Source organism: Triplophysa rosa, linkage group LG9, assembly GCF_024868665.1.
Source record: "Triplophysa rosa linkage group LG9, Trosa_1v2, whole genome shotgun sequence".
NCBI lineage: Eukaryota > Metazoa > Chordata > Actinopteri > Cypriniformes > Nemacheilidae > Triplophysa > Triplophysa rosa.
Genome location: NC_079898.1, coordinates 20,762,947 through 20,787,641, shown reverse-complemented (window position 1 = coordinate 20,787,641; position 24,695 = coordinate 20,762,947). Strand labels below are relative to the sequence as shown.

At 38.6% G+C, this 24,695-nt stretch overlaps 1 protein-coding gene across 3 annotated transcripts in view; it reads right to left on the bottom strand.

The window, feature by feature from the left end:
• Nucleotides 1-24,687, bottom strand: part of psme4a (proteasome activator subunit 4a) — a 31,622-nt gene extending 6,935 nt beyond the window's left edge. Inside the window, exons 1-45 of one of the 3 annotated variants that reach the window (XM_057341461.1) lie at nt 24,607-24,687; nt 24,208-24,433; nt 22,375-22,515; nt 22,059-22,175; nt 21,631-21,687; nt 20,811-20,855; nt 19,054-19,203; nt 18,569-18,632; nt 18,387-18,461; nt 18,099-18,221; nt 17,866-17,958; nt 16,067-16,332; nt 15,659-15,845; nt 15,121-15,210; nt 14,968-15,032; nt 14,726-14,876; nt 14,467-14,565; nt 14,326-14,395; nt 14,174-14,241; nt 13,826-14,041; nt 11,632-11,789; nt 11,020-11,115; nt 10,284-10,339; nt 10,140-10,196; nt 9,963-10,018; nt 9,771-9,869; nt 9,611-9,673; nt 9,434-9,529; nt 9,197-9,328; nt 8,890-9,099; nt 8,196-8,332; nt 8,013-8,066; nt 7,792-7,921; nt 7,352-7,460; nt 6,944-7,097; nt 6,726-6,795; nt 6,106-6,231; nt 5,817-5,969; nt 5,597-5,701; nt 5,408-5,499; nt 5,164-5,295; nt 4,868-5,076; nt 4,703-4,788; nt 4,497-4,625; nt 4,169-4,324 (exon numbers count right to left, since the gene is read on the bottom strand). In XM_057341461.1, the coding sequence (XP_057197444.1) occupies nt 4,169-4,324; nt 4,497-4,625; nt 4,703-4,788; nt 4,868-5,076; nt 5,164-5,295; nt 5,408-5,499; nt 5,597-5,701; nt 5,817-5,969; nt 6,106-6,231; nt 6,726-6,795; nt 6,944-7,097; nt 7,352-7,460; nt 7,792-7,921; nt 8,013-8,066; nt 8,196-8,332; nt 8,890-9,099; nt 9,197-9,328; nt 9,434-9,529; nt 9,611-9,673; nt 9,771-9,869; nt 9,963-10,018; nt 10,140-10,196; nt 10,284-10,339; nt 11,020-11,115; nt 11,632-11,789; nt 13,826-14,041; nt 14,174-14,241; nt 14,326-14,395; nt 14,467-14,565; nt 14,726-14,876; nt 14,968-15,032; nt 15,121-15,210; nt 15,659-15,845; nt 16,067-16,332; nt 17,866-17,958; nt 18,099-18,221; nt 18,387-18,461; nt 18,569-18,632; nt 19,054-19,203; nt 20,811-20,855; nt 21,631-21,687; nt 22,059-22,175; nt 22,375-22,515; nt 24,208-24,433; nt 24,607-24,673 (5,235 nt within the window). In that variant the 5' untranslated portion in view covers nt 24,674-24,687. Of the gene's footprint in view, nt 1-4,168; nt 4,325-4,496; nt 4,626-4,702; nt 4,789-4,867; nt 5,077-5,163; nt 5,296-5,407; nt 5,500-5,596; nt 5,702-5,816; nt 5,970-6,105; nt 6,232-6,725; nt 6,796-6,943; nt 7,098-7,351; nt 7,461-7,791; nt 7,922-8,012; nt 8,067-8,195; nt 8,333-8,889; nt 9,100-9,196; nt 9,329-9,433; nt 9,530-9,610; nt 9,674-9,770; nt 9,870-9,962; nt 10,019-10,139; nt 10,197-10,283; nt 10,340-11,019; nt 11,116-11,631; nt 11,790-13,825; nt 14,042-14,173; nt 14,242-14,325; nt 14,396-14,466; nt 14,566-14,725; nt 14,877-14,967; nt 15,033-15,120; nt 15,211-15,658; nt 15,846-16,066; nt 16,333-17,865; nt 17,959-18,098; nt 18,222-18,386; nt 18,462-18,568; nt 18,633-19,053; nt 19,204-20,810; nt 20,856-21,344; nt 21,590-21,630; nt 21,688-22,058; nt 22,176-22,374; nt 22,516-24,207; nt 24,434-24,606 lie in introns of those variants that run through there. The other 2 variants (XM_057341462.1, XM_057341463.1) reach the window with 2 other exon arrangements.
• Between the last annotated feature and the right edge of the window lie 8 nt (nt 24,688-24,695).

Genomic DNA, 24,695 nt, shown 5'->3' with positions numbered 1-24,695 from the left:
ATCAAAACAAAAGACAAATATTCTCTTGTTTTGTAGACTTTAAGAAAGCGTTCGATTCAATCTGGCACGAAGGGTTATACTCAAAGCTTCTTGATAGTGGAATCGGGGGGAAATTCTATGATTTGATCAAATCAATGTACACGGCCAGTCAATGTGCGGTCAAAATTGAAAACAAAAGAACAGAATTTTTTCTGCAGAGGCGTGGAGTGAGACAGGGCTGCAGTTTAAGCCCAACCCTCTTTAACATCTACATCAATGAACTGGCCCATATATTAGAGCAATCTCCCCATCCTGGTCTCACCTTATACGACACAGAAATAAAGTGTCTCCTGTACGCAGATGATCTGCTTCTCCTGTCGCCCACTAAAGAAGGTCTTCAGGAGAGTCTGAATCTGCTGGAGGATTACTGTCAATCCTGGGCTCTGACAATAAACCTCCAAAAAACCAAAATAATGACTTTTCAAAAACGATCTCAAAGACTAACACACACATTCACACTATCACACAGAACCATCCAAACCACTAAAGCATACACTTACCTCGGCCTAAAAATCACACCGACAGGTAACTTTACAATAGCTGTGAATGAACTCAAACAGAAAGCGCTTAGGGCTTTCTATGCCATAAAAAGATCTATTAAAATGGACATCCCAATCCAAATCTGGCTCAAAATTCTTAAATCAATAATTGAACCAATTATACTATACGGCAGTGAAGTGTGGGGTCCACCTATAAAATGTGACTTTGTAAATTGGGATAAACATCCGATTGAAACTTTGAATTTGGAAGTATGTAAGAGAATACTTAAAGTCCAAAGGAAAACACCCAACAACGGCTGCAGGGCAGAATTAGGCCAATACCCTCTGCTTCTAAACATTCAAAAAAGATCAATTAAATTCTGGAAACACCTGAAGACAAGTGAGCCAAACACATACCATTATAAAGCCCTAAAAGACCAAGAACTACGCTTAGCAAAGAGTCCTCTCTGTCAGCTGATACTGAGACTGACTGACCTCACAGCGACGGAAATCACACAACACCACAATATACACACTCTCACAAACATACGACCCAACCAAATTATGAACACACAGAAAGATAATTACATCACACACTGGAAAAACACCATTCAAAACCAACACAAACTTGAATGTTATTCGGCACTAAATCGAGATTTTATCATGGCCAACTACCTGCTGACAGTGAGGGATGTGAAGCTGAGAAAAACCCTGACAATATACAGACTCTGTGATCACAGTTTAGCCATCGAGACGGGCCGGAGGAGACAAACATGGACCACTCGTGAGGAGAGATTGTGTTCTCACTGCAGTCTGAGAGTGATAGAAACAGAGCTGCACTTCCTCACTGAATGCCCAAAATATCAAAACATCAGAAATCAATACTATCCCAAAATTAACAACATATTTCCCCATTTTACAAGCTGCACCCCAAATGAAAAACTTCCTTTTATCCTTGGAGAAAAAACTGAGTGTGCAAATATAGCTGCAAGATTTGTTGCCTCTTGCCATCTCCTGAGGGACACATGAACATGCGATAAATATACATAACATTTACACAAGATCCCCTTAATAAATGTACATATTGTTGAATTGTAATTATTTAGTTCATTATTTAGTGATTTCTGTATTACTTACTGTGTTTTTCCCCTTTTAAGGTATATTGTTTGTTTATATACTATTTTCACTGATCAGTTGTAAATTACTTTTGTCATATTGTATGCTTTGGCAATGCAAAAAATGTACTTTTGTCATGCCAATAAAGCTATTTGAATTGAATTGAGTACTTAAAAGAAGCTAAAAAAAAGCTTAGGAGATTTATGTAACTTATCAGAATGGTGCAATCTGTATCACAACAATATTACAAATATAAAACAACTGGTTCTGTGGAATGTGTGCAAACAAAGAAAATGCTCATTCCCGATGCCAGGGATGCCAACAATAACATACTACAAACAACAACTATAAAATAAATATTATAATATAATGTAATTAAATAAATTCTATTAATGAAATAAATAAAAAGTACAAAACACTGACAACCAATCAAAATCCATATGAATTTAAAGGGCTCACGCATTTAGGAAACTGCCACACATAATCTTTATTGTCTGCTGATGTGGATGCTAATATAGATTTCATTCTTTAAAGTAGTAAAAAGTCCGTAAATTGGACTTGTGTTGAGCTGAAAAGTATCAAGTTCTTATTTGGAGGTATATAGACATGCAGGATGCATACACCTGGTCTGACGTTAACTTCCGGTCTGTTTGATTACAATATACTTTATATTAATCTACATTAATACAAATTTATATGAATATACTGTATATTGTATACCAATTGTATTCAATTAAATAAAAACTAGTCAACAGTTATTGATTCTTTGCGGAGGTCTCCTTGAAAGTTAGGTTTGGGCCACATAACATTTGTTTATGTTGTTGCTAGTGCTGTCAATCGATTAAAAAAATAAATCAGATTAATCACACATTTTTTCTGTGATTAATCACGATTAATCGCACAAAACAATTATATTTTAAAATATACTTTAACATTTTAATAATTTCACATTTAATCTTCAAATTGATGTAGAAACAACATATTTCTTTAACAGCATCATTTTATGAAAGCTAACATTTTGATATTAGTATTGTAACTGATGTCTCTATTAAATTGATTATTTTAACATAAATTATAGCCATTCAACAGTATAATTGAGAGCTCATGTAGGAAATATACAGAAATTGAAGGACACTTTACAGTCTTTAATGCTAAGTTATAAATTAAATGCAGAATAATTCTCATTAAAGTTACAAAATCACATTGATTTCTTCTTTTATTTTGTTCTTTGATTAACATTAGTGACAGGAGTCACAGCAGCACGTTTAAGAACGTGGCCCCTTTAAGAGCTGTCTCAGTACGCAGATCTGACCGTCACCGCACTCCCATTTTCACAACTCTTTGCATTCATTTAAGATTTTATTTTACACTTTGAAGTCTGTGCTTAAGAAAATGCTAGACAAAACGGGCTTTCTGACATAATCTTGTGTGGTTTTATCCATTCAAGCACGAAAGAGAACTTAACACGGATGCGCTGTCTGACAGAGATTCACCGACGCAGCCTTTAGCCCATGACTGTTTACACCAGACTGGACCTCGCGTTGCGTTTTGCCGCGTCCCACAGTTTAGAAGCTGTCTATCTTCATTGAACGCGTCAAAGCAACTGTTTCAAATCGCGCTTAAGTGGTTTAAAAGCCTGTACACGAATAAGAGCGTGATTACATAATGTAACGCTAGACAAAGGATGTCAAAACAAACGGATGTTGCGTTAATTGCGATAAATATTTTCTGACGCGTTAATTTGAAAAAATTAATCGCATGCGTTAACGCGTTAACGTTGACAGCCCTAGTTGTTGCCTTTAAAACCGTCTATAGGCGCAGATTCAGTGTCTGTTCATTATCTACAATACAATAACTGCTTTGTTGCAGTGTGACAATCTTTCTGCTCTGATCCTCAACCCGAGCACATAGCCACTGTGATGTTCCTATTGGTTGATATTGATCACATGATCGTCTTCATTACGTCAACACAACAGAAAATGAGTCCTGTGCATTACTGTCATTTAATAGGTCATATTAAAAGCTGCCATTTCTTTAACTCGTATCCCTATTCTTTCCCCCCTTTGGCCTCATCTCTGTGTTTCCTGTCCTTCCCTCTCTGGAAATCTGAACATCTATCCCCATGGAAACAGAATACTGCTGCAGCTGGGAGTTGCTATGGTAACATAAGAGGGATAGAAGGATGGAGAGCGAGAATAAAGGACAACAAGATAGTGCTGTATCACTGAAAAGACAGTATGGAGAGAGAAAGTGCAGCTTATATAATTGGTTTTCGACACATTTAACCTTCGCAGTTACACATGTGGACATCCAAGTCAATTTAGCTTAGACTTTCCCTTCTAAACGTGGTTCTTACTTGTCATGGTCGAGGGTTTGTTCTGTTAGGGTTGTGGACAGTGCGGGAAGCAATGCTAAGTGCAACTAACCGTACAATTGTGCCCACAAATGATAACAATTGTGAAGAAGTTCCAAAATTTAGAAACAGAAGTGTATGTGCACATATCAGACAGTGTGTGTGTGTGTAATGAAAGAACCTCTAGCTGCTCGTCCTCCAGCAGACGCAGCACAAGCGCTCTTACGTCACTCATGGCCTTGGCATCGCTAAGAAAAGTGAAGAGATTGTAGAACACCATGATCTGCAGGTAAGTAAGAACGGTGTATCGAGCATGCCACGAGCTGCTCATGGATATCTGAAACACACAGCGACACCTGCTGGTCAGATCACGCCCTTACAATCTTTATTTATGTGAGACATCGACTGGTATGAGTTCAGACCCTTCTGTCCACAACGTGTCCACTTGTGATCAGGTCACATGAGACCAGTTTAAAATTGGTTCGGTGTGAGATTGTGTATGTTTGCACCTCTTCAAGCAAACTGAGGACTTGCGGGATCTGTTCGGAGTACAGCAGTCCCTGCGACATGAGAAACAGACAGGTCTTGGCATCTGTTTTCATCTCGTCATAACTGTCGTCATTCTCCACGGGAGCAATCTATAAAGAGAGAGAGAGAGGACAGAGGTGAGATAAGACAGACAAAACAACCTAAATTCTTCAAAAATGTAGCTCACTTTGAAGAGAAGAGGAAGGAGACGCAGCTGTTCTGGGACTACAGAAGAGAAGGAACGTCCAGCGCTGGTCATCAACCACTTCAAAACTAAAACAGAAAATGAGTAAAAATACCCCACAAGCAGTGCATACATATGCTGTAACTTCTCAAACACCGAGATACACACCTGTTTTGAGTAGCTTGATGGCTTGCGTCCTCTCGTCTTGGGCCCCCTCATCGTTCTCCTCCATCACGTGGTTCTGGATCTCTTCCTCTCCCTCTGTCAGTGGCTTGAGTCGAGCCAGCACACGCTCTGTGAACTCTCCGATGCGAGGGGACGTGGTGGGCCGAGTGTGTGGCAGGTTCACGTCGAGCATGAAGATGTAGGTGAGCACACTGAGAGGAACAAGAGAAAGAACAGATGGATCAGAAGAGAAGGCGGATGATGTTTTTGTCAAATGAACAGCAAGTTTACGCACATACCTGCCGATGCGTTCACGTACGTTCTTGTAGACCTGAGTGAGTTTGGGCTCTAAGTTCTGCAGTAACCTATGAAGCAGTTCCGGGACCTTCCACTGCTGCTGAGCAAGACCTCCCTGCAGGACATAAAGACGACTGACACGAGAAAGAGAGAGAAAAATTAGAAAAAAATATAGAAATGCATTAAATTCTGATGCCCTAATGAAACTAAATCCCAGACATTTTGAAGTGTGTGGTGATGTCATACCAGGCATCCACAAATGACCCTCCTTCTCCTTTGACAAGTGATTCCATCAGCATCTCAAACAGCCAGTGAAGCTTTCGTGGGTCTCGGCTCTCCTGTAGAACACAAGGAATCATACATTTGTCAATACTGTACATAAAAGACGTGAACAAATATTCAAGATTTGGGAGCCAAATGAGCATGTTTCCTTACGCAGGCAGTGGCAATGCAGGTGCCCCAGTCTGAATACGTCTCTATGGTGATATTGGAGAGGGCCGTACGGAGAAGTGGACAGAGCAGAGCCCACAGTTTTTCCACCTGTAACACATATATAGAGTTAAGGAGGGTTTACAAATATGTGCATAAATTCATAGCATGCATTTAGAATGTGTGTATATGTACAGTCAGTGTACATGTATGTGTGTGTCTTTACCTTGCTGTAGCTCCAGTGTTTGGAGCCCCTGATGAGTCCAGAAATAATCTCAGCTACACAGCGCTGGGTGCTCTCATGGGAATCTCCAACCAGATGCTCAATATGAGGCTTGAGAAGTGGCAGGAACGCATCATCAAAGTTCCGGAAAAGACCCTTTCACAATATCAGACGTTTTTTGCGAGATTTCAAGTATTATATTTTTGTTAAAAAAACGGTATATTGCAAGACAAACATACATTACAAAATGTTCGAGGAATGTAGTGTAGTGCGCAATATTAAAGATTCATACCTTGAAGAGGCAAAATCGACGTGGGCTGAATTTATCGTTGCCCTTCCTGTCCTCCATAGACAAATACTGGATGAACTGATCTACGAACCGCACATCTGCGAAGTGATCGTATATGATCTGTTCACTCTACAAAACAAAAAATAAGCATACAAAAAATTGGACAAGAAGGTCCTGAGAGATATTGGAGGAACAGTGGTTGGGTTTAGATGTTAAAAGAATAATCCACCCAAAAAAGGGTTCCCATAGACTTCCATAGTAGGTATAAAATGGGGACCATTTTTGGGTGAACTCTTCCTTTAATAGGTTTTAATTAGGGCTGTCAAATGATTAATCGCATCCAAAATAAAAGTTGGTGTTTACATAATATATGTCTGTGTTTATTTATAAACACAAAACATACACATTGTATATATATTTAGAAAAATTTAGACGTATTTATTTATATTTACTAATAATTAAAGTTATATATAAACGTCTATTTATATGTTTCTTAAATATGTGTATGTGTTTATAAATACAAAATTAATATGCACAGTACACAGACATATATTATGTAAACACAAACTTTTATTCTGGATGCGATTAATAATTTGACAGTCCTAGTTTTAATATTTGCAAACCTCATTCATCTCTTCTCTTGTTTTGCTTTGTCTGGGCTGTTCTGCAGAAGGGGCATAAAGCAGCAGCTTCCTACAACAGAACAAAATTATATTAAACAGTAGCTTTTTGATCCCAAAGTTGCCCTTTTTATAAAGTATAGAAATGTTTTAATAATAATACAAATTTTTTTTTAAATTTAGCTGGTGAACAATTTCTTGACATGTATGTGCGACTATACCGTGGCCATGGGGAATAACCCCAGTGTGTTTTCTCAATAAAGCAACATTCATTCCAGTCCTGCTGGGAGCGTGGCAACCTGCTGCTGTCATACTGCAACCACTGGTTATCAGGCCTGTCTCCCGCCAACAGACTGCCAAGAGCTTTACCATCACCTAGTCAAGAAGAGGAAGCCTTTTACTAGTTATTTACTATTACAAACCCTAATGCAATAGTCAATGTCATTTGACAACTGTCTTTACATTCTAGATTTATGCAGACGTTTTCATCCAAAGCAACTTGGAGAGCATCCAGCGTATGCACTTGATCAGTATGTGTATGCACTTGATCAGTATCCCTGAGATTAAACCTGTGCCCTTTGCATTGCTAAATCAACCATTTCTTACTGTATGTTTCTTAGTAAACTTACTTGACCATAGCGAGGATTTAAGCTCTGTTATGTCGTATGGATTTACTGCCACTTTCTTGTTAGGCGTCTTGAGCTGTTTCAGAATTCCACCAACTGCAGATATTGCAACCTGACCAATAAAAAGACGCGACAGAAATGAAGTGAGTGTGACTACTGTATGTGCAGCTTTCCCAATTTACCTTAAAGGAACAGTTCACCCAAAAATTAAAAATTCCCATTCACTTCTATTGTATGAAAACAAAACCAATGCAAGTGAATGGGTACCGTTGATGTTCGGTTACCAACATTCTTCTAAACATCTGCTTTAGTGTTTTGCGAAGAAATAAAGTCATACAGGTCTGAAATGACAAGAGGGTGAGTAAATGATGTAAGAATCTTTATTTTTAAGTGAACTATCCCTTTAAATATAATACAGTCAGACCCCACATTTGACCATTTACATTGCGAACTAAGATGGAGTCGTGGTTGAGGCTCTGGATGAAGAAGAGGACAGCGGAGGACGGCAGAGGGTGGTCGTCTCGCAGCATCAGAGAGAGGAAGCCGATGGCTATCTGCTCAAACTTCCAGGGCCTTTAACACAAAAGTCCAGTATATATCAACTGTACATTCAACACACACACACACATGTACACACAGCAGTTATACACACGTGTGGACGTACATGTTTCTGTTGTAGAGACAATCCAAAAGATCTGCCACTAGCTTTTCATATTTTCTGTCAAGACGAAAAAAAAAATACAATTACTTGAATTGGGAAAAATGTCTTTTATTTTTTAAAACACTTCTTTATATCGTCCAGTCAGCACGAAAAAAGCATTTGGTGTGTCTTTGTGCATGTTCTTACTGCTTTGAGTCTTTGTTTTTCTCTTGCTGTCTCCGTTTTCCTTCCAGTTCATCCTGTTCAAAAGCGCCACCTGGTGTTGGTTCAGGGTTACTGGACTTTTGTAGCTTAAGAGCAACTTCCACACAACTTTCTGGGATCTGAACACAATTTAACGCAGTGTCAAAACTAGGGCTGTCGCGATAAACCGACGATAAATATCACGTGATTTAAGCACAGCTTTTGAGTGAAGTACGGGAAAATGCTGCTGCATCCGAAAGCCAGAGGGCGCTCTCATGCGGAAGCCCCAAATACGCACTGCAGAAGAAGACCATAACACGTTCTAGAATCTAGAAAATGCCTATGGACATCTTTTTATCACTGTTACTCAAGCCTCATCAGGTATTTTTATGATAATAAAGTATATTTATAATGATCATGTTTGACGGGTGTTGCTTTTTCAAATGCACATTATAAGCGACTCAAACCCGCACTGCTTTTAGATCGAGCAGCATTTCCTACTTCCTTAGAACGAGCAGCATTTCCCAGAGCCGTGCTTCACGGACAAGCTACGCATAAAAAATATCGACACATTGCATATCGCAGCCAGCTTGATTTCAATAAGATTTGGTGGTATCGCCATAAATTATCGTGCAGCCCTAAACCTATGCATATTTTCGAAAATTCACTCCAATGTTCCTAGAAGGGCTGAACTCACAGAAAAGTCAATGCTGATGGTCTCATACTGCCGGTGGACCTTGTCAGCGAGATCATCAAAGAGTCGCACAATAGAAGATTTCTCAAGAGACATGGAAGGGCTCAGGCCAGAACGCACAATGGCGGGCCACGTCAGAGCAATGCAGTCCCAGTACTGCAGGTTAGCCAGACAGATCCCAGAATGATTCCCTAACAGACAGTACAAGGCACCCTGAGGAACAGTCAGGGACCAGAGGAAAACAGAGGAAAAAGAATGTTTATTGTAAATGTCATGCAAGTTGTATCATAAAAAAATGCATGAGACCTACTTTGAACTGCTCTTGCGTGACGTCAGTGCGGTTTGGGTCCAGGTAATCCAGAACAGTTGGTATTATGTCTCTACAGCAGAAGTTATAGGTTCCAAAAGCCGAGAACAGCACACTTTGAGCTCTACTTCTCACCTGAGGTGCAAGAGAGGCTTTCAAAGATGTACTGACTGTGAAGCATTTATAAAGCTGTGCTGTGTGTTTAAATACATAAAGTGTATGTGTACAGTCTCATCTTACCTGACTGTATCTGCTGGTGGACAGTCTGAGCAGGTCATTTATCAGATCCTGATGAACACTTTTATAGTCACAGCCCTCCACGATCACACTTCTCAGCTGAAATTACATGATTAGATTCTCACTACTCTGAACTGATTGATTAAAAACTGGTTTAGATTGATTATTGAATACAGTTACCTCATGTTGCAGCATGACTCGGTCTATGAGCAGAGCTCTAATGTGCTGTTTACTTCCATGAAGCTGAAGAGAGAAAGAGAATGAAGAACGAGTCAGCCCTGTTTACCAGAGAAGACAGCAACGGAGAAAGTAAACGTGTGTTGTTCATAGAGCATCTCACCCTGTTCTCCATGGACTTCTTGACCAGGCTAAAACTCTTCCAGCGGGAGTCAAACTCGTGCTTGTGAGTACCTTTAAAGTGAAGGAGGTCACCGATTATCTACAGAAAAAAACAATGCGTTAGTCACAATTCCATTAAAAAACAATACTGAATACAATAAGTGAAAGTTAACTTGACACTGTTGTATTTTACCTTTATAATAGAGAAGAGGGATTTAGTGTCATCTTCTGAGTGCTCTAGTGTGTGATCTGCGGAGATAGAAAATATAACTTTGGGAGTTTTTTTTTTAAGTATTAAAGTTTACAAATAGAATGAAATGGTCTATGTTGCTTTCTACAGAATATAGGACTTCAGCGAGAAGACACTTACGCAGTAAAGGTCTGATTGTCTTCAAGATTTCTTCTCTGTAGTTCTCTTTAGATAGATCTGCCGAAGAATCACTTATTAATGGCCCATTATAAAACAATGTAGCTTCACATAGAAACGTCATACAAGGAGGAAGGGTTCTCTTACCATAATCTGCTCCAGTATACACATTCGTCTCGAACAACTGAACCATACTGTTGATCCTGAAATAAACCATTACATAGTTAAAATCATTATTTCAATATTTTAAACAACCTACCAACTAACTAACGAAAAATGCTTCTGTTTTGCATTCTTGTCTAATTTAACACAGACATTCCTATTACAAATTCTATTATCATCATCAAATCGTTTGAAATTTTTAATTAAAAAATGTAATATTTTATCTAAATACTTTTTATTTACTCCTTTTGCTTTAATGACAGCATGCACTCAACATACACAATGATCCAAAATGTTAAAAACATAAAACGTATTAGCAGGTTTAAATAATAAATAACATTTTTGGACCTCAAAGGCACCTGCTGGTACAATATTAAAATAAACTGTTATTTATCTTATTTCTGGGCAGCTTGTTTCCATGACCATAATGCCACAGCAGGTGCTGTATACTAGTGATTGCACACTGTTGTCTTATTTGAAATGCTTAAAATATATTACGTTTATTTATTTACATTTACATTTAAGCATTTGGCAGACGCTTTTATCCAAAGCGACTTACATTGCATTATACTATACATTTGTTTCTAAGTATGTGCAGCAATCCCTGGGATCAAACCCAAGACCTTGGCGTTGCTAGCGCCATGCTATAACCACTAAGCCCAGCGCATTTGTAGTTTATTTGTTATTGTAGTTTCATTTCTCATTTTTGTGTGAGACTCACAGTTCTGGCACTGGTTCTCCATGCAGTAGAGGCAGAAGGCTGCCTGCTCCCAGAAGACAATGATGAATTATGGTAAGGCTCTGTAAAACATCATCCCTAAACAGACAATACAAACAATAACTATGGCATTTTTACAGTTACTTTTACATTTGTGAATCAATATTTTAAACCGGAACCATGAAAGAAACCAAATATTGAGTTAAATCAATCTACAGTACAGTATTATAACCAGCGTTGCCAGATCTGCGTGACAAAACTAGCCCAATACTAGCACAACCAAAACTCAAAAAAGTATCTACTTTACCTATTTTACAGACCTTGTTATGTATTACACACAATTTCTTCTTTAAGATCATTATATAGAAGGGACCATAAACACAGTCTGTATACATACTGTTATAACTTATTCTTATTATTATTTAAAAAACGACCAAAAACAAACAAATTATTTTTCAGCTTTAACCCACAGAATAAAAACTAAGCAGCAGTTTAAAAGTAGCCCGATTCTGCGGAAAAAACACAGTCTTGGCAACCCTGATTATAACGATGCATTTCTTTAAACAATGTGAATCTCATATCAAACCACAGATCATATATCTCTCTGTGGCTGACCTGCTGATCTCCTGCTCTCCCCGTGTGTGCTTCTGCAGACGCTGGAGTTCAGGCTTTAGCAGCAAATCCAACAGGTAGAAGACAAAGTGCTTTTCCTCTGCGCTGGGCACGTGCCACTGGATGTCCAGATTCCTAAGGTCTCCAGGTCGACCCCAGTCCTGACAGAGAGAGGACAACCAGTAAAATCTTAGCCTCAAGTCAATCAGGGTCAACAAACTGTGTTAACAGTGACGTAATACATCAGCCAGCAAGTGGCATCTGATCTCAGAAAAGGCAAAGTGATAATGATGGAGAGAATAACTGAACCCAGCTAATCCATTTAGCCAATCATCTCCGCCTCTTCAGAGACATTTGATAGGATAAGGGTAAAGCTGGTCTCAAGAGCACACACAATCTTATTTACTGTATCTTTCTATTCAAACTGGAACTTCACATTCACTTCATAAAAATGACCATAGACTAAGACACTTTATTTAGCCCCTGATATCATAAAATCATTTTAAAGGTCCAGTGTGTAATTTTTTGGAGGACCTATAGACAGAAATGTGACATAATATACATAACTATGTGTTCAATGGTGTATAAAGACCTTACATAATAAAGCGTTATGTTTTAATTACCTTAGAATGAGCTATTTCTATCTACATACACCACAGGTCCCCTTACATGGGAGTCGCCATGTTACTTCTACAGTAGCCCTAAACAGACAAACTGCTCTAAACAGTGCGTTTTGTAAATATGTTATCTTTTTTGGCAAAGAAGCGAAACTGTGATGACATCTTAGTTCTGTGTCAGCCACCGTAGTGCTTTAAAAGGGAGGGGTGGAGTGAGCAATTGGTTGCAATTCCCAACCTCACCACTAGATGCTGCTAAATTTCAAACACGGGACCTTTAAAGATCGGGTAACACAAGCAGTTTCAGCTAATCTCATATTAATCTAGAGTTCCTATACAGTAGTATTGCATACGTCGTCTCTTCGAAGAGTATTTAGTTTGATCAAATTTATAAAAGAGAGATACAGCTGTACGATTATTTCCGGAAAAATACGAGCTGCTGGAGGCAGGCAGTGGGACGGAACTACAGCACGAGCACACAATACATCATCGCATTAATTCCTTCGTGTTTTTACATTGTGCACGTACACGCGGATTGCCATCAAAACAGAGACTTAGTTTGACTTACCGCGTGCAGTTCATGTCCGGCATCTTTTAGCACTGAGACCGCGCCATCTATCAGTTTCAAGCGATTTCCAAATCCAGGGTTATACCCACCGTTTATATAACATCCACAACTGAAATGTGTGAACAAACAAACACACAACTTCTCTCACTATTGCAAGAGTAACGAGCTGCAGCTGCAGGCCCACAGCGCAGCCAATCTGGGCGCAGCCAATATTGATAAGCGGGTCTTCCTATCACTCGTTTTCTTTCGCCTTGCCATGGGCGTGCTTTTCTGGGAGAATTGCCCAATAAAAGGAATAAGATCCCTGTTTCGAAACAGGGATCCAGACTTACAAAAAACTTTCCGAAACAAGTTGGAGTGCTGGGGGAGTATATCAAGCACAGAAATACAACGTCATTCGTCCAACTCGTTTTTTAACAAGTTGACCATGTTAAGCATGAGAAGCCAGCACGTTTAACAGTGTAACTCAGAATGCATGAAATAGCATGTTACCCGATCTTTAATATGAGAGATCTCCTGAGCAGTAATAAAACAACGTCTAAACAATATTTCCTGCCTTATGATTCCAGTGTTTTCCACACAAGAAGGTTTCTGGTTTCAACTAGTCTGGACGTACCCACAAACCCATCTTTCTAGACAGGCTAATACTGGCAGATGATACATGGGCAAACTATTTTAATCTCTTGGCATCAACATGGTTGTATGAATTAAAAGATTTAGGCGCTGTTCACACACGGTATTAACATTTATCTCTAGAAAACCCATCCCAAGTGGTCAGCTGAGACAAACTTCCATCTATTACTGAGGGGGTCTATGGTTTTGTGACTACATTCGCACCAAAACAACTTTTCTGGTTTCTGGTTCATTACCTACATTCTTTTTAAATGTTTTGTCTACTGATGATGAAAACTGAATGTACGATTGTAAATCATGAATGCATTACTGGGTACTCTATGCATTCTGACTATAAATAACCAAGCGATACGGCATCATATTCCATTCCCTCTCTGACCTTGATTGGCAGGTATTTGTCCGTGTGCTGCTGGAAGCCGCCGGGCACGCTGCAGTACTCTTTGGGGAAGATGATGGAGACGGAGCGCAGGATGTGATAAAGCAGCTTACAGGCCTGACTGTAGCCCTGCTTACATTTCAAGTGTAAAGTCAACTGCAGTATCTGCACCAGCTGAGATCTGTAGAGTAAGACCTTATCACCATCCAAACGGGTCACCTGCGCGAGAGAGAGAGAGAGAGAGAGTTTCAGATTTCAATATATTTCTAAAAAAAGATTAAAGACCTCTATAAAAATTGTATATAAACTTTAAGAAACAGATTTTTAGCAGGACTGTGCTTGCGAACTGACCTCAGACAACAGCTGAAGGTTCCACATGAGTTCTTTATCCAGCTCATCCTCATTTAACACCTCTTCGTCTAAGAAAACATGACATGTAAACAAGAAACTGACACGGCAATGCATCACAGATGCTAACACGCAATCACGCAGATGGAACTTACTTGCTGCGATTTGTAGTATGGCATTACAGCAATGAGGCACAAAGAGATTCAAAGCCTCCGCTGGATGACACTGAAAGGAGAATGATCATTTGACACGGTTTCGAGAGACTATAAGCTTTGAGTTGAGCTCAGGACACTGACCTTGGCTGCAGCTCTGCACATGTCCGCCACCATCCGCCCGGCCACGTGAGTCTCAAATATGTTTGTAGTGGCAAAGTTGAAGACCTTCTCCATAGCCACCTGTAAAAACATCAACTTACAGTCACTGGACCAGGTGGAGATGGAGATATTATTTTTAAAGACACCATGACATCAAATAGGATTTTGGGGAGTTTTCATTCTTTGGACCACAGCCTGGGTATGGAAAATGTGTGGACCTGTAACTTTGTGCGTGTGTTACCTGGAATATTTCCATAGAGCACTGTGTGAGAATAGTGCTAAATGTGGAGGACAGGCCCAACTCCACCAAACTCTCCAGATGAGTCATTTTCTCAGTCTCTGTCTCTTCCCGGGTCTGTTCCAGTGTACTGCTGTCAATCAGAGCAAAACACCTACACACACACATACACAAAAAAAGAACTTAAGGAACAAGAGAGACACATGCGTACTCATACAACAGCGACATCACTCAGTGCTTTATACCGGTCAATGAACTGAAGAACAAAATCCTCAAACTCGGCAGAGGCTGAACACAGCTCCTTTTCCACCTGCAAAAAGAGAATTGAGGGCATCAGTCTGTTTGTTACACACGAATTATGATGCGTAAACTAAATAGAAACAATGTGAAATGCTCACCTGTGTGAGGTCATCTCTGGTCTGTATGGCAGCCGAACAGTCGACCAATGGCACAAGAGTAACAAAGGTTGCTATGAACTGGAATGTTATCTAAAAAAAATAAAGAACACGATACATTTATTTGTTTCTCCAAATACAGTAAATGTGTATTAAAGGGATAGTTCACCCCAACATGAAAATTCTGTCATCATTTACTCGTGTGATTTCAAACCTGTATGACTTTCTTCTGCAGAACACAAAAGAAGATATTTTGAAGAATTTTGGTATCCAAACAATACTGGCCCCCATTGACTTCCATTGTATGACACGAAACCACTGAGATTTTTCACAAAATATCTTCTTTTGTGTTCCACAGAAGAAAGAGTCACATTCAGGTATGCATTACGTTTAAGTAAGTAAATATTGACATTTTTGGCCTATCTATCCCTTTAATCATAAAATGTGTTCTGTTTGGCATTGTAAATCTTTGTTAATAAAATGCAGACGGACAAATCATTGTCGCTGGAAACTGCAACATCTCTACCCGTCAAACTCTCACCATGCACTTGCTGAAGTCATTGGGGTCGACCCCAGGCAGAGCCCTCATGAGGAGTGGCAGCATGTGTGTGGGTCCCTCTGGAAACCTCTGGCCCCCGGCCACAAGGCACCGCGCCACACCGATCATACAGCTGAGAGTGGCGGTTAGCTGGTGAGGCTCAGTGAGGGTCTCCATGGCGGGATACGTCCTTCAAACAGAAAAAGACAGAAAAGACAACACTGCTCAGTTCAGTGTGATTTCAGTTTATGTCGATGTAATGGATTTTATGAGAAAGTCATTGAGATAATGACCTTTTTTGTCCAAGGACAAAATGATGACAATTCACAGAGGAGCACACATGTTAAACTATTTACAAAAGTAGTCAAAGACATTTTAGTATGTGCTTCAACTGAACAAACAAGTGCTTACTTCTCTAGCACTGGAGGAATGACTAGATCGGGTCGGAGCAGGGCAAGGTTCTGCAGGGCCTGGGCGGCATCCAAACTGCCGGTTTTGCTGAACATGGCCAGTAGGACGGGCTGCTTCACGCTTTCCACAAAGTCAGTGATGTCTTGCTCGCTGAGGAGGTGGCTCTCGGGAACGGGCGTCAGCCATGTTGGTGTGCGGAAACGTTCTCGATGCAGACGCTTCACCACGCTGGCAGGCAAACGCTGCAACAGCTTCATGAGTTTCATCTGGTCAAAAGAAAATTAATAAAATTAGTAAAAGAAAATATCAATGTTAAATGTAACATTTATTTATGTTATATTAATTTATTTATATATTTTTTTAAACAATTATTTATATATTTGTGTGTTTATTATTTTATTTTTTACTAATTAGCAATAACAGACCAGTTTAGTTAATACATCCTGTCAAATGGCTCTTTTAAGTAAAGGGCGGGACTTTTATTCTATATTGAGCATTACGATTTCTCTCATTATCACTGGGAAACAGATTAAACAAACAGTAAAGCGATAGTTCCCCCAAAAATGAAAATTCTGTCATCATTTACTCACCCTCTTGTCATTTTAAACCTGTATGAGTTTCTTTCTTCCGCAGAACACAAAAGAAGATATTTTGAAAACTGTTGTTGACCGAACAGCGATGGCAGCCATTCACTTGCATTGGTTTTGTGTCCGTACAATAGAAGTCAATGGCTGCCACCGCTGTTCGGAAATCGACATTCTTCAAAATATCTTCTTTTGTGTTCTGCACAAAGAAAGAAAGTCATACAGGTTTGAAATGACAAGAGGGTGAGTAAATGATGACAGAATTTTCATTTTTGGGTGAACTGTCCCTTTAATACACAAACATCTGTAATGTGTCTATAATTGTGAGATTTACTTTTACACAAGACAAATGTGTTATTGAGCCCTGCAACTAATTAAAGCATGATTTTGTATTTAAAAATCTTTGTTCTTGTATTGAGCTTCAATTGTCAAAACACCATTGAAAGTGCCACATGATCAAAAAGGCCATTATTGGACAAATCTCTGCATGCAATTTCTTTCTGTTTGCCAGGTTAAAAATTCATCTCCATAAGCGAGTGTGGTTCAGTCGACACATTCCTCTCTGCAATAAGAGTTTTTGTACTCTGTGATTCCACCACACAATTCATCTAATTCAAGGGAAGAACACTTTCTGCGGCTTCTAAAAACAAATCAGATGTTCCGTAGTCTGGCTGTGTCTCATGAGGGACAGAGGGGCCCGGAGGGGGACACAAAGTAACAGCAACAATGTGACAACAATAAAAGGGTTTCAAAGGATTTAGTGTATTTGAAATGGAGATCTAGAGGTCTCCCTCAGACAATACACACACGTATCCCAGGAAAGACAAACTGTCCCGTGGTCCATGAGGAAATGTTTCTAGAAAAAGAATGGCATGCGTTGTTGATAGCGGTGCCATGTTTCAAATAGACACAGCTGCGGGATAGTGTCTGAGGTTTGAAACACATTCTGGGAGAGAGATTAAAGTCTGGAATAAAGGGATTCACTTTAACATATTTCCTTTAAAAATGTATCTGAATTGATCAATGACTCACATTAGGCATTATCTCATATCTTTGCAAGATATGGTTCGCCATGTTTTTCCATCAAACTTGTGTCAATTTATACTATAGAATCATCTTCACATTGTGTAAATGCCGGTTAAAAACAGTAAAACAAATATTTTAAAATCGAGTAGTTATGATGCGAGTTCTTGAGTTATCTGTGGAGTGACTCACCAGCCAGCGGCCGTTGTTAGAGGGGTGGAAAAATGAGGCGATACTGTTGAAAAGGCCACTGAGCTGTGTCTGGGTCTGCTTGCTGGGTCCTCCCTAAAATACAAACACATTTATATACACACTGAGATGAACACACACAGAAAATAAGACTAATAAACACACATCAGAACATTTTTTAAGATTTTCAATAAATATTCAAAATAAATATAAAAGGTGATTCATTCTACACTGACCAGCATGGCAGAAATCCAAATGACCACATGACTTATGTCGTAAGCATTTGTCAGATATCTGGAAACCAGCATCTGACTTGATCCTATAGGAAGATTCAGACTTCTCAGGATCCTTGTGAAGATCTGAAAATATAAGAAACAATAAATACGATTCTCCCACAAAAACTGAATCAGGTATGAATGAAATGACAAACGGTGTGCCCGAAAACACAAGTCTACCATATAGACCAGGAGTAGCAGGCAGTGCAGTGATGCTTTTATAAGGTGATGGTAAAGTAACTATATTACCTTTGGTATATAAGGGTCCCAATCAATGTAGCCAATGTTGTCATTTGCCAGTCGTGCAAAAAGACTGACAAGATGCTGAAATAGACAAAATAGAGTTATTTACTATTTAGTAATAAAATGACATTATAGATATGCACCAAAATCCAGTTAACGTTGGGAACGAGAAAGGCGGTTATACTCACCACTTCCCAACTGGGAAGGTTCTGCACAGACACCCACAGGCTTATAAAATCATCAAACCAAAGTCTGTGAAAACACACCATTTATTTGATCATTTATTTCTATATAGCACATATTAAATAGTAAATATTAAATATGACTTGAAGGACTATTAAGTTATTATGAAACATTTGCAAATCTTATATTTAGGACTTTTAAATGGTTTCATATAAGAAATCATTAACAAAGTAAGCAAATAATTTTTCACTACACTGTATAAAACAAAGCAAAAAACAAATCCTATATATATATATATATATATATATATATATATATATACTGTATATAACCATTCCATTTTTTTTCTTAAATTCTACTACATATCATAAACAACCTAACTGTCGCAAATTAACACTTAAATCTAGTATACTGTACAAATGAACTGGACTGATTTTGAGAGGTAAGGCATAATGAAAGTGTGTAACAGTAACATTCAGGCAGTGCTCACTTGAAGCCCTTATCATGTAGCTCTGGGGGAAGTGTTGTGGGCAGGAAGAGCTCAAAATACCCCATCGCCTTCAGCATGGTCACGTCAAACGGACACATCAGAGGTCTCCACTCCTCTAGCATCTCCTGCGTGGCAGATTCTGGGAAATATCTGTGTACAAACACACACACAAAAACTCCATATTTCTGACCTAAAATGCTACACACAGATGTAACAATATTACAACGTTGTGTCTAGGTAGGGATAGCACTGATCCTGGGTCACTGCTGTGTCCCAGAGACCGGAAACTCCCAAATGTCAAATCAATAGAGCTTTAAATAGGATTAAAAGGCTCAGGAGAACAATGTGGGAGGCTATCAAGCACTCAACACTTAGACCGTGTCCACACTAATCTTTTTCTCTCCATTTTGGCCTTTCATCCACACTAAGACTGCGTTTTTGTCAACAAAAACGGAGCTTTTCGAAAATGCCCTATAAAGTGGATACATTTGAAATCGCTGTTTTCGCATTGTAGTGTAGATGAGGAAAACGGAGGCGTTTTTCGTCATGTAACGCACTTGTTTCAGCTGCTGTCCTGTTTGATAGCATTATTGTCTGTTCATGCATACTTTAGATTGTATTTTAGTAGACGGAATACTTCATTACTCACAGTTATTGTTTGCAGCGGAGCAGGAGTTAAGTTTCACTTTCGCAGCTTTGTCACGACATAATAAGGCAGAAAGTAATAAACGCCTGACAGAAATGACACATGCTGACAGGTTTTACTCATGCGCAGTACATAGATGTAAGCGTTTTCAGACATTTCAGTGTGGATGGGCAACGTTTGGGAAACGCTTGAAAACACTAGTGTGGACGAAGAGCGTTTTGAAAACGAAAACTCCGTCTTCAAATGAAAACACACTAGTGTAGACAGAGTCTTAGGCTGCGTCCGAAATCGCCTACTTCCATACTATATAGTAGGCGAAAATGAGTATGAGTCATAAATAGTATGTCCGAAACCTCAGTATGCAAAAACAGTAGGCGAGAAATACCCGGTTGGTCTACTACTTCTACCGAGATTCGTGAGTGTGGATCGGATGGACACTTCTCTATCCCATGATGCCACGGGAGCTGAGCAACGGTCAAATTTCAAAAGTAAATCAAATAAATATAGTGGAAAACTTTAAGGCGGACGTCCGTTTTTAATGTAAGTGTCAATAAATGAATTTCGTGACTAAATTATGTTTTTATCAACTCTCACGTGTAGGTTGTTGATAATAGGTCATAGGTCAAAGAGCATACGGGTCACATGACCATAAAACATGGCGGACGCAGTATGTCCGAAATGTATTCATACTACTCCCACCCATACTATATAGAACGTACTGTTTTGACGGTCGATAGGTAGGTACTTATTCAAATTCAGTACGTAGTGTCACAGTATGCGATTTCGGACGCAGCCTTAGTCTAATGTTCGAAAATGTTTGTCTAAACATTTGTTTGTAGATATTTGTTTGATTCCTTTTTGGTCAGTTCTTGTCAGTATTGGTACTTTACAGACGAAAAATGTACTACTATCTGTTGCCATTTTTTTTTTATTACTTCAAGGTAAATATTGCACTGCCAGCTTTTTTTGATCCAAACTCTTTTTATTGCCTGTGACTCTACAATGGCATTTGTATTAAATTTCATAATTAAATTGAATTATGTTTTGGTACACTGGTAACTAATTTCGTAATGCATAAAAAAAGCATAAAAAAACTAAAGAATGTACTCACGGCCTGCAGATCTTGATTAAGGCCTTTAAAACCGCTTCCACTGAGCTGCAAATGAAAGACAAAATATAAAGTAACAAACATGACATACCCGTAGATTCCAATTTTGCAAACTTTTTTTTTAAATTGCCACACAATAGACTAGTGCTATCAGACCCCTTCATGCATTGAGATATTATAAAACCCATTTTAATGCCAACCAGGGAAACACTTGTGAGGCCAGACACAGGGGAGGAACCTTTGATTTATTTTAAGTCTATATTGTTAGCTGTAAAATGATGGACATAGCTGGCCAAAAACCCTTAGAATAAGCAGAGGAGGCATTCATTCATTAATTCTGCCCTTCAAAGAACATTCACTTGCATGAAAGCCATTAAACACATATTCCACAACTCACACTCCAACAAATGATACAAGCCTTTGAGCGTCACCAAAAAACTGCAGATATGTGACACCCAGACAGCGCCTGTTTTGAAATAAGCCAAAGGAATCTTTCACCTCTGGGCTCGCAGACAGAGAAATGAATGTGACCCTCACCAGGGTTTCACTGTTGCAGCCCATGTAGAGGGAACAAGGACACTGGAGTATCAGATGTCCACATTGAAGTGCATGGGGAAAACAGATGCTACAAACAGACAAAACACTCCGGAACAATGCACAATACATGCGTTTTGTTGAATGTTGTGAAAGCAGATGAACGGCACAAACAACCTTGGTTGTCCAACGGCCTTTAAGTGTCACATGCATACGTTTTTGTTAAAGGTGCACAAACAAAAGACAATGGAGTGCGCCATATATTAATATAAGATTGCATTGTCCTTACCACCTCTGAGCAAGTTTAACGATTATGTGCTTAGAGGAAGAACGTGGCCGCAGAGAACTGAGCATGAGAGGAGAGAAAACACAAGTACGCTACTGAGCAAATATTTCTTTATTGATGCTCAACATCAGCACCAGTTTTATGTGTGTATTCACAGAACTAAGGTTGAGGATGTCACAGGCAAGAAACAAAGAAGAAAGCCTGGATAGAAATGATTTCAATTAAAAAAATATGTTATATAAAACTATGTTACAAAAGCTTATGTGTTGTTAATAATCCTGTTCGATCCTGTAGACATCCAAGTATTTGACATTAAAGTAAGCCTAAACAACCTCTGCAGAGATACCTAAATTTAAAGAATGATTTAAAATACTTTTTTGCAGTTTATACACTTTCTTTGCTTCAAGTTTTACGTAGAAAATGCTACATACCTGGGAAACCAGTTCAGGCCAAGATGCTCTGTCTTTGAGTACAGGATCCTGCCATGTAGCTCATACAAGGGTTGCCATGGTAATTCTAAGTCATCTCGTGAAAGTAGCTCTTTCTTCCTAAAGCCAAACATATCAGGGATTCTTAACAGGTTTGGCTTCTGATTACATTAAACTTTGCAATAACAAATCATAAAAAGCACATTGAAATGCATTGCAAAAGCCAAACAAATATGCAACATTATTCACCATACACAAGCTGAACAGGAAAAGTGTGTGTTGATGACATCAGAAGGGGACTAAAGGGAGTCATTCTTACTTAAGGAGGGTGATGAGGAGACGGGCGAAGCTCTGCATCAAGCTGATCTCCAGTTTGGGGATGGTGACCAGCTCGTAAAGCAGTTTGATAAAGAGCAAATGGTCCTCTTTGCTGAACTTTCTTCCATATAATCGCAAGTATCTGAGAGACAATTTTCTTATTTTAGTATTACAATTATATCAACTTGATTCAAAAAAGTGTGTCCCCTTTTACAAACATTAGTTGCGAGTCAAATTGTATTATTAGCGCAAATATGTTCGATGATTGTGACACATTACGAGTTGTGACATAAAAGCAACGTGATTGACTTCTTTTGAGTAAATCACTTTAATTTCAAGATTTAAGTCAAGCTGTTAAAACAAAAAGGAAGTTGAAAATGAAATTGATTCATGGTTGTCCTCAAAGCTGACACCATAGTTTCCGTACACAAGCTGGCAAAGCCAGTTGCTTGCCAAAAGGGTTTTGTTGTGATGTTCTCAGTGATGAAGAAAGCCATGTCCTAAGCATAAGGACACACAGACCACTGCCAACACAAACACTGAGGCCATGACATCTCCAAACATGGCAGTGGCGTGAAATCAGGGTTATAAAGAAGAATATCTGGAGTTGTACAGTATGAAGATTTCAACACCTTTCAATTTCATTCAGTGTCAGATGTAAGGTGACAGATTTTCTGGCTTTAGGTGACATAATACTTCTGACTACATGGCAATCGGTGTCTCATATAAGTGTTTATGTTTGTTTACTGTGTTGACAGATTCTTGTATTGCGTCTCAAAGAGTCACACGCACTCTGACATCTGACTGTTTATGCTTGTGATCTTAAAATAGCATTGAATGTGGAAAACATGACAAGTCATTTTGCAATCACTGAAAAATATAGCCCAAAAATAAACAATCACTGCATCTTTGACTACGGCCTTTTTATAAAGCCATCATTTTGTTGACTGTACTGTATTTATGTCAAAAATAGGCTATCATACATAATTAAATGGTATATACCAAACAACAAGGTAAAGCATGACTTTAGATTAAAATCCAAGGTATCATTTTTAAAGTGATCACGTAAAACAGTCATTCAATGTTGCTTGTCACAGGGACTATACATAGATCTGCATAAGGAACATCAGATTTTTTATTTATTTACATTTTGATTAATTTATATAAAATAAAATTATAACATTAAAATGCTATATTAAGAAAGAAACTGTTGCTTATGATCTACGACCTTGCAACAATACTCAAAGAGTCACACTCACTCTGACATCTGACTGTTTATGCTTGTGATCTTAAAATAGCATTGAATGTGGAAAACATGACAAGTCATTTTGCAATCACTGAAAAATATAGCCCAAAAATAAACAATCACTGCATCTTTGACTACGGCCTTTTTATAAAGCCATCATTTTGTTGACTGTACTGTATTTATGTCAAAAATAGGCTATCATACATAATTAAATGGTATATACCAAACAACAAGGTAAAGCATGACTTTAGATTAAAATCCAAGGTATCATTTTTAAAGTGATCACGTAAAACAGTCATTCAATGTTGCTTGTCACAGGGACTATACATAGATCTGCATAAGGAACATCAGATTTTTTATTTATTTACATTTGATTAATTTATATAAAATAAAATTATAACATTAAAATGCTATATTAAGAAAGAAACTGTTGCTTATGATCTACGACCTTGCAACAAAATGTCAGGCAGACAAAAGTATAAATGACAAATAAAATAATGAAGACACTATAATTTTATTATATTAGATAAAAAAAGATATTATATATCTAGAAAATAACAGAATATTATGTTTTATAAAAATACTTACGTGGAAAGTTTCCTCGTCCAGAATAAAACACCTGGCCATATCTCTCTGAGCTGAACCGCTCGGCCGAGGTTCCCTTTAATCTGTGCCAAAAATTCATTGGACTCTTCGTCTAATTTGTCCTTGTAAGGCAGAAGTTGGTTGTAAACAATATCTTTTTGAGGAACAAACCCTAATGATTCTGATGCTTCTTTTTTCATATTACGGTCGCCCAAATCTGGCTCCTCCGCTGCGATTAGATTAGAGACAGTCATTAATAATAGATTCAAACTGAGCCAAGTATATTACAGACTATGAAACTTAAAAATCTCAGCACAGCAGTGATGTCGCGCACTGTCATCGCTCGTGTCGTTTCTAAACTCTCTAGGAAAATGGTCGCTGATTTTAAAGTGAACCGCTTACTGTTATGCATTGTATTTCTATACGAGCGCTCCATGTATCGTTTCCACTCAGTTCGCCAACCAAACATGCTCACATGCTACAACTCCGCC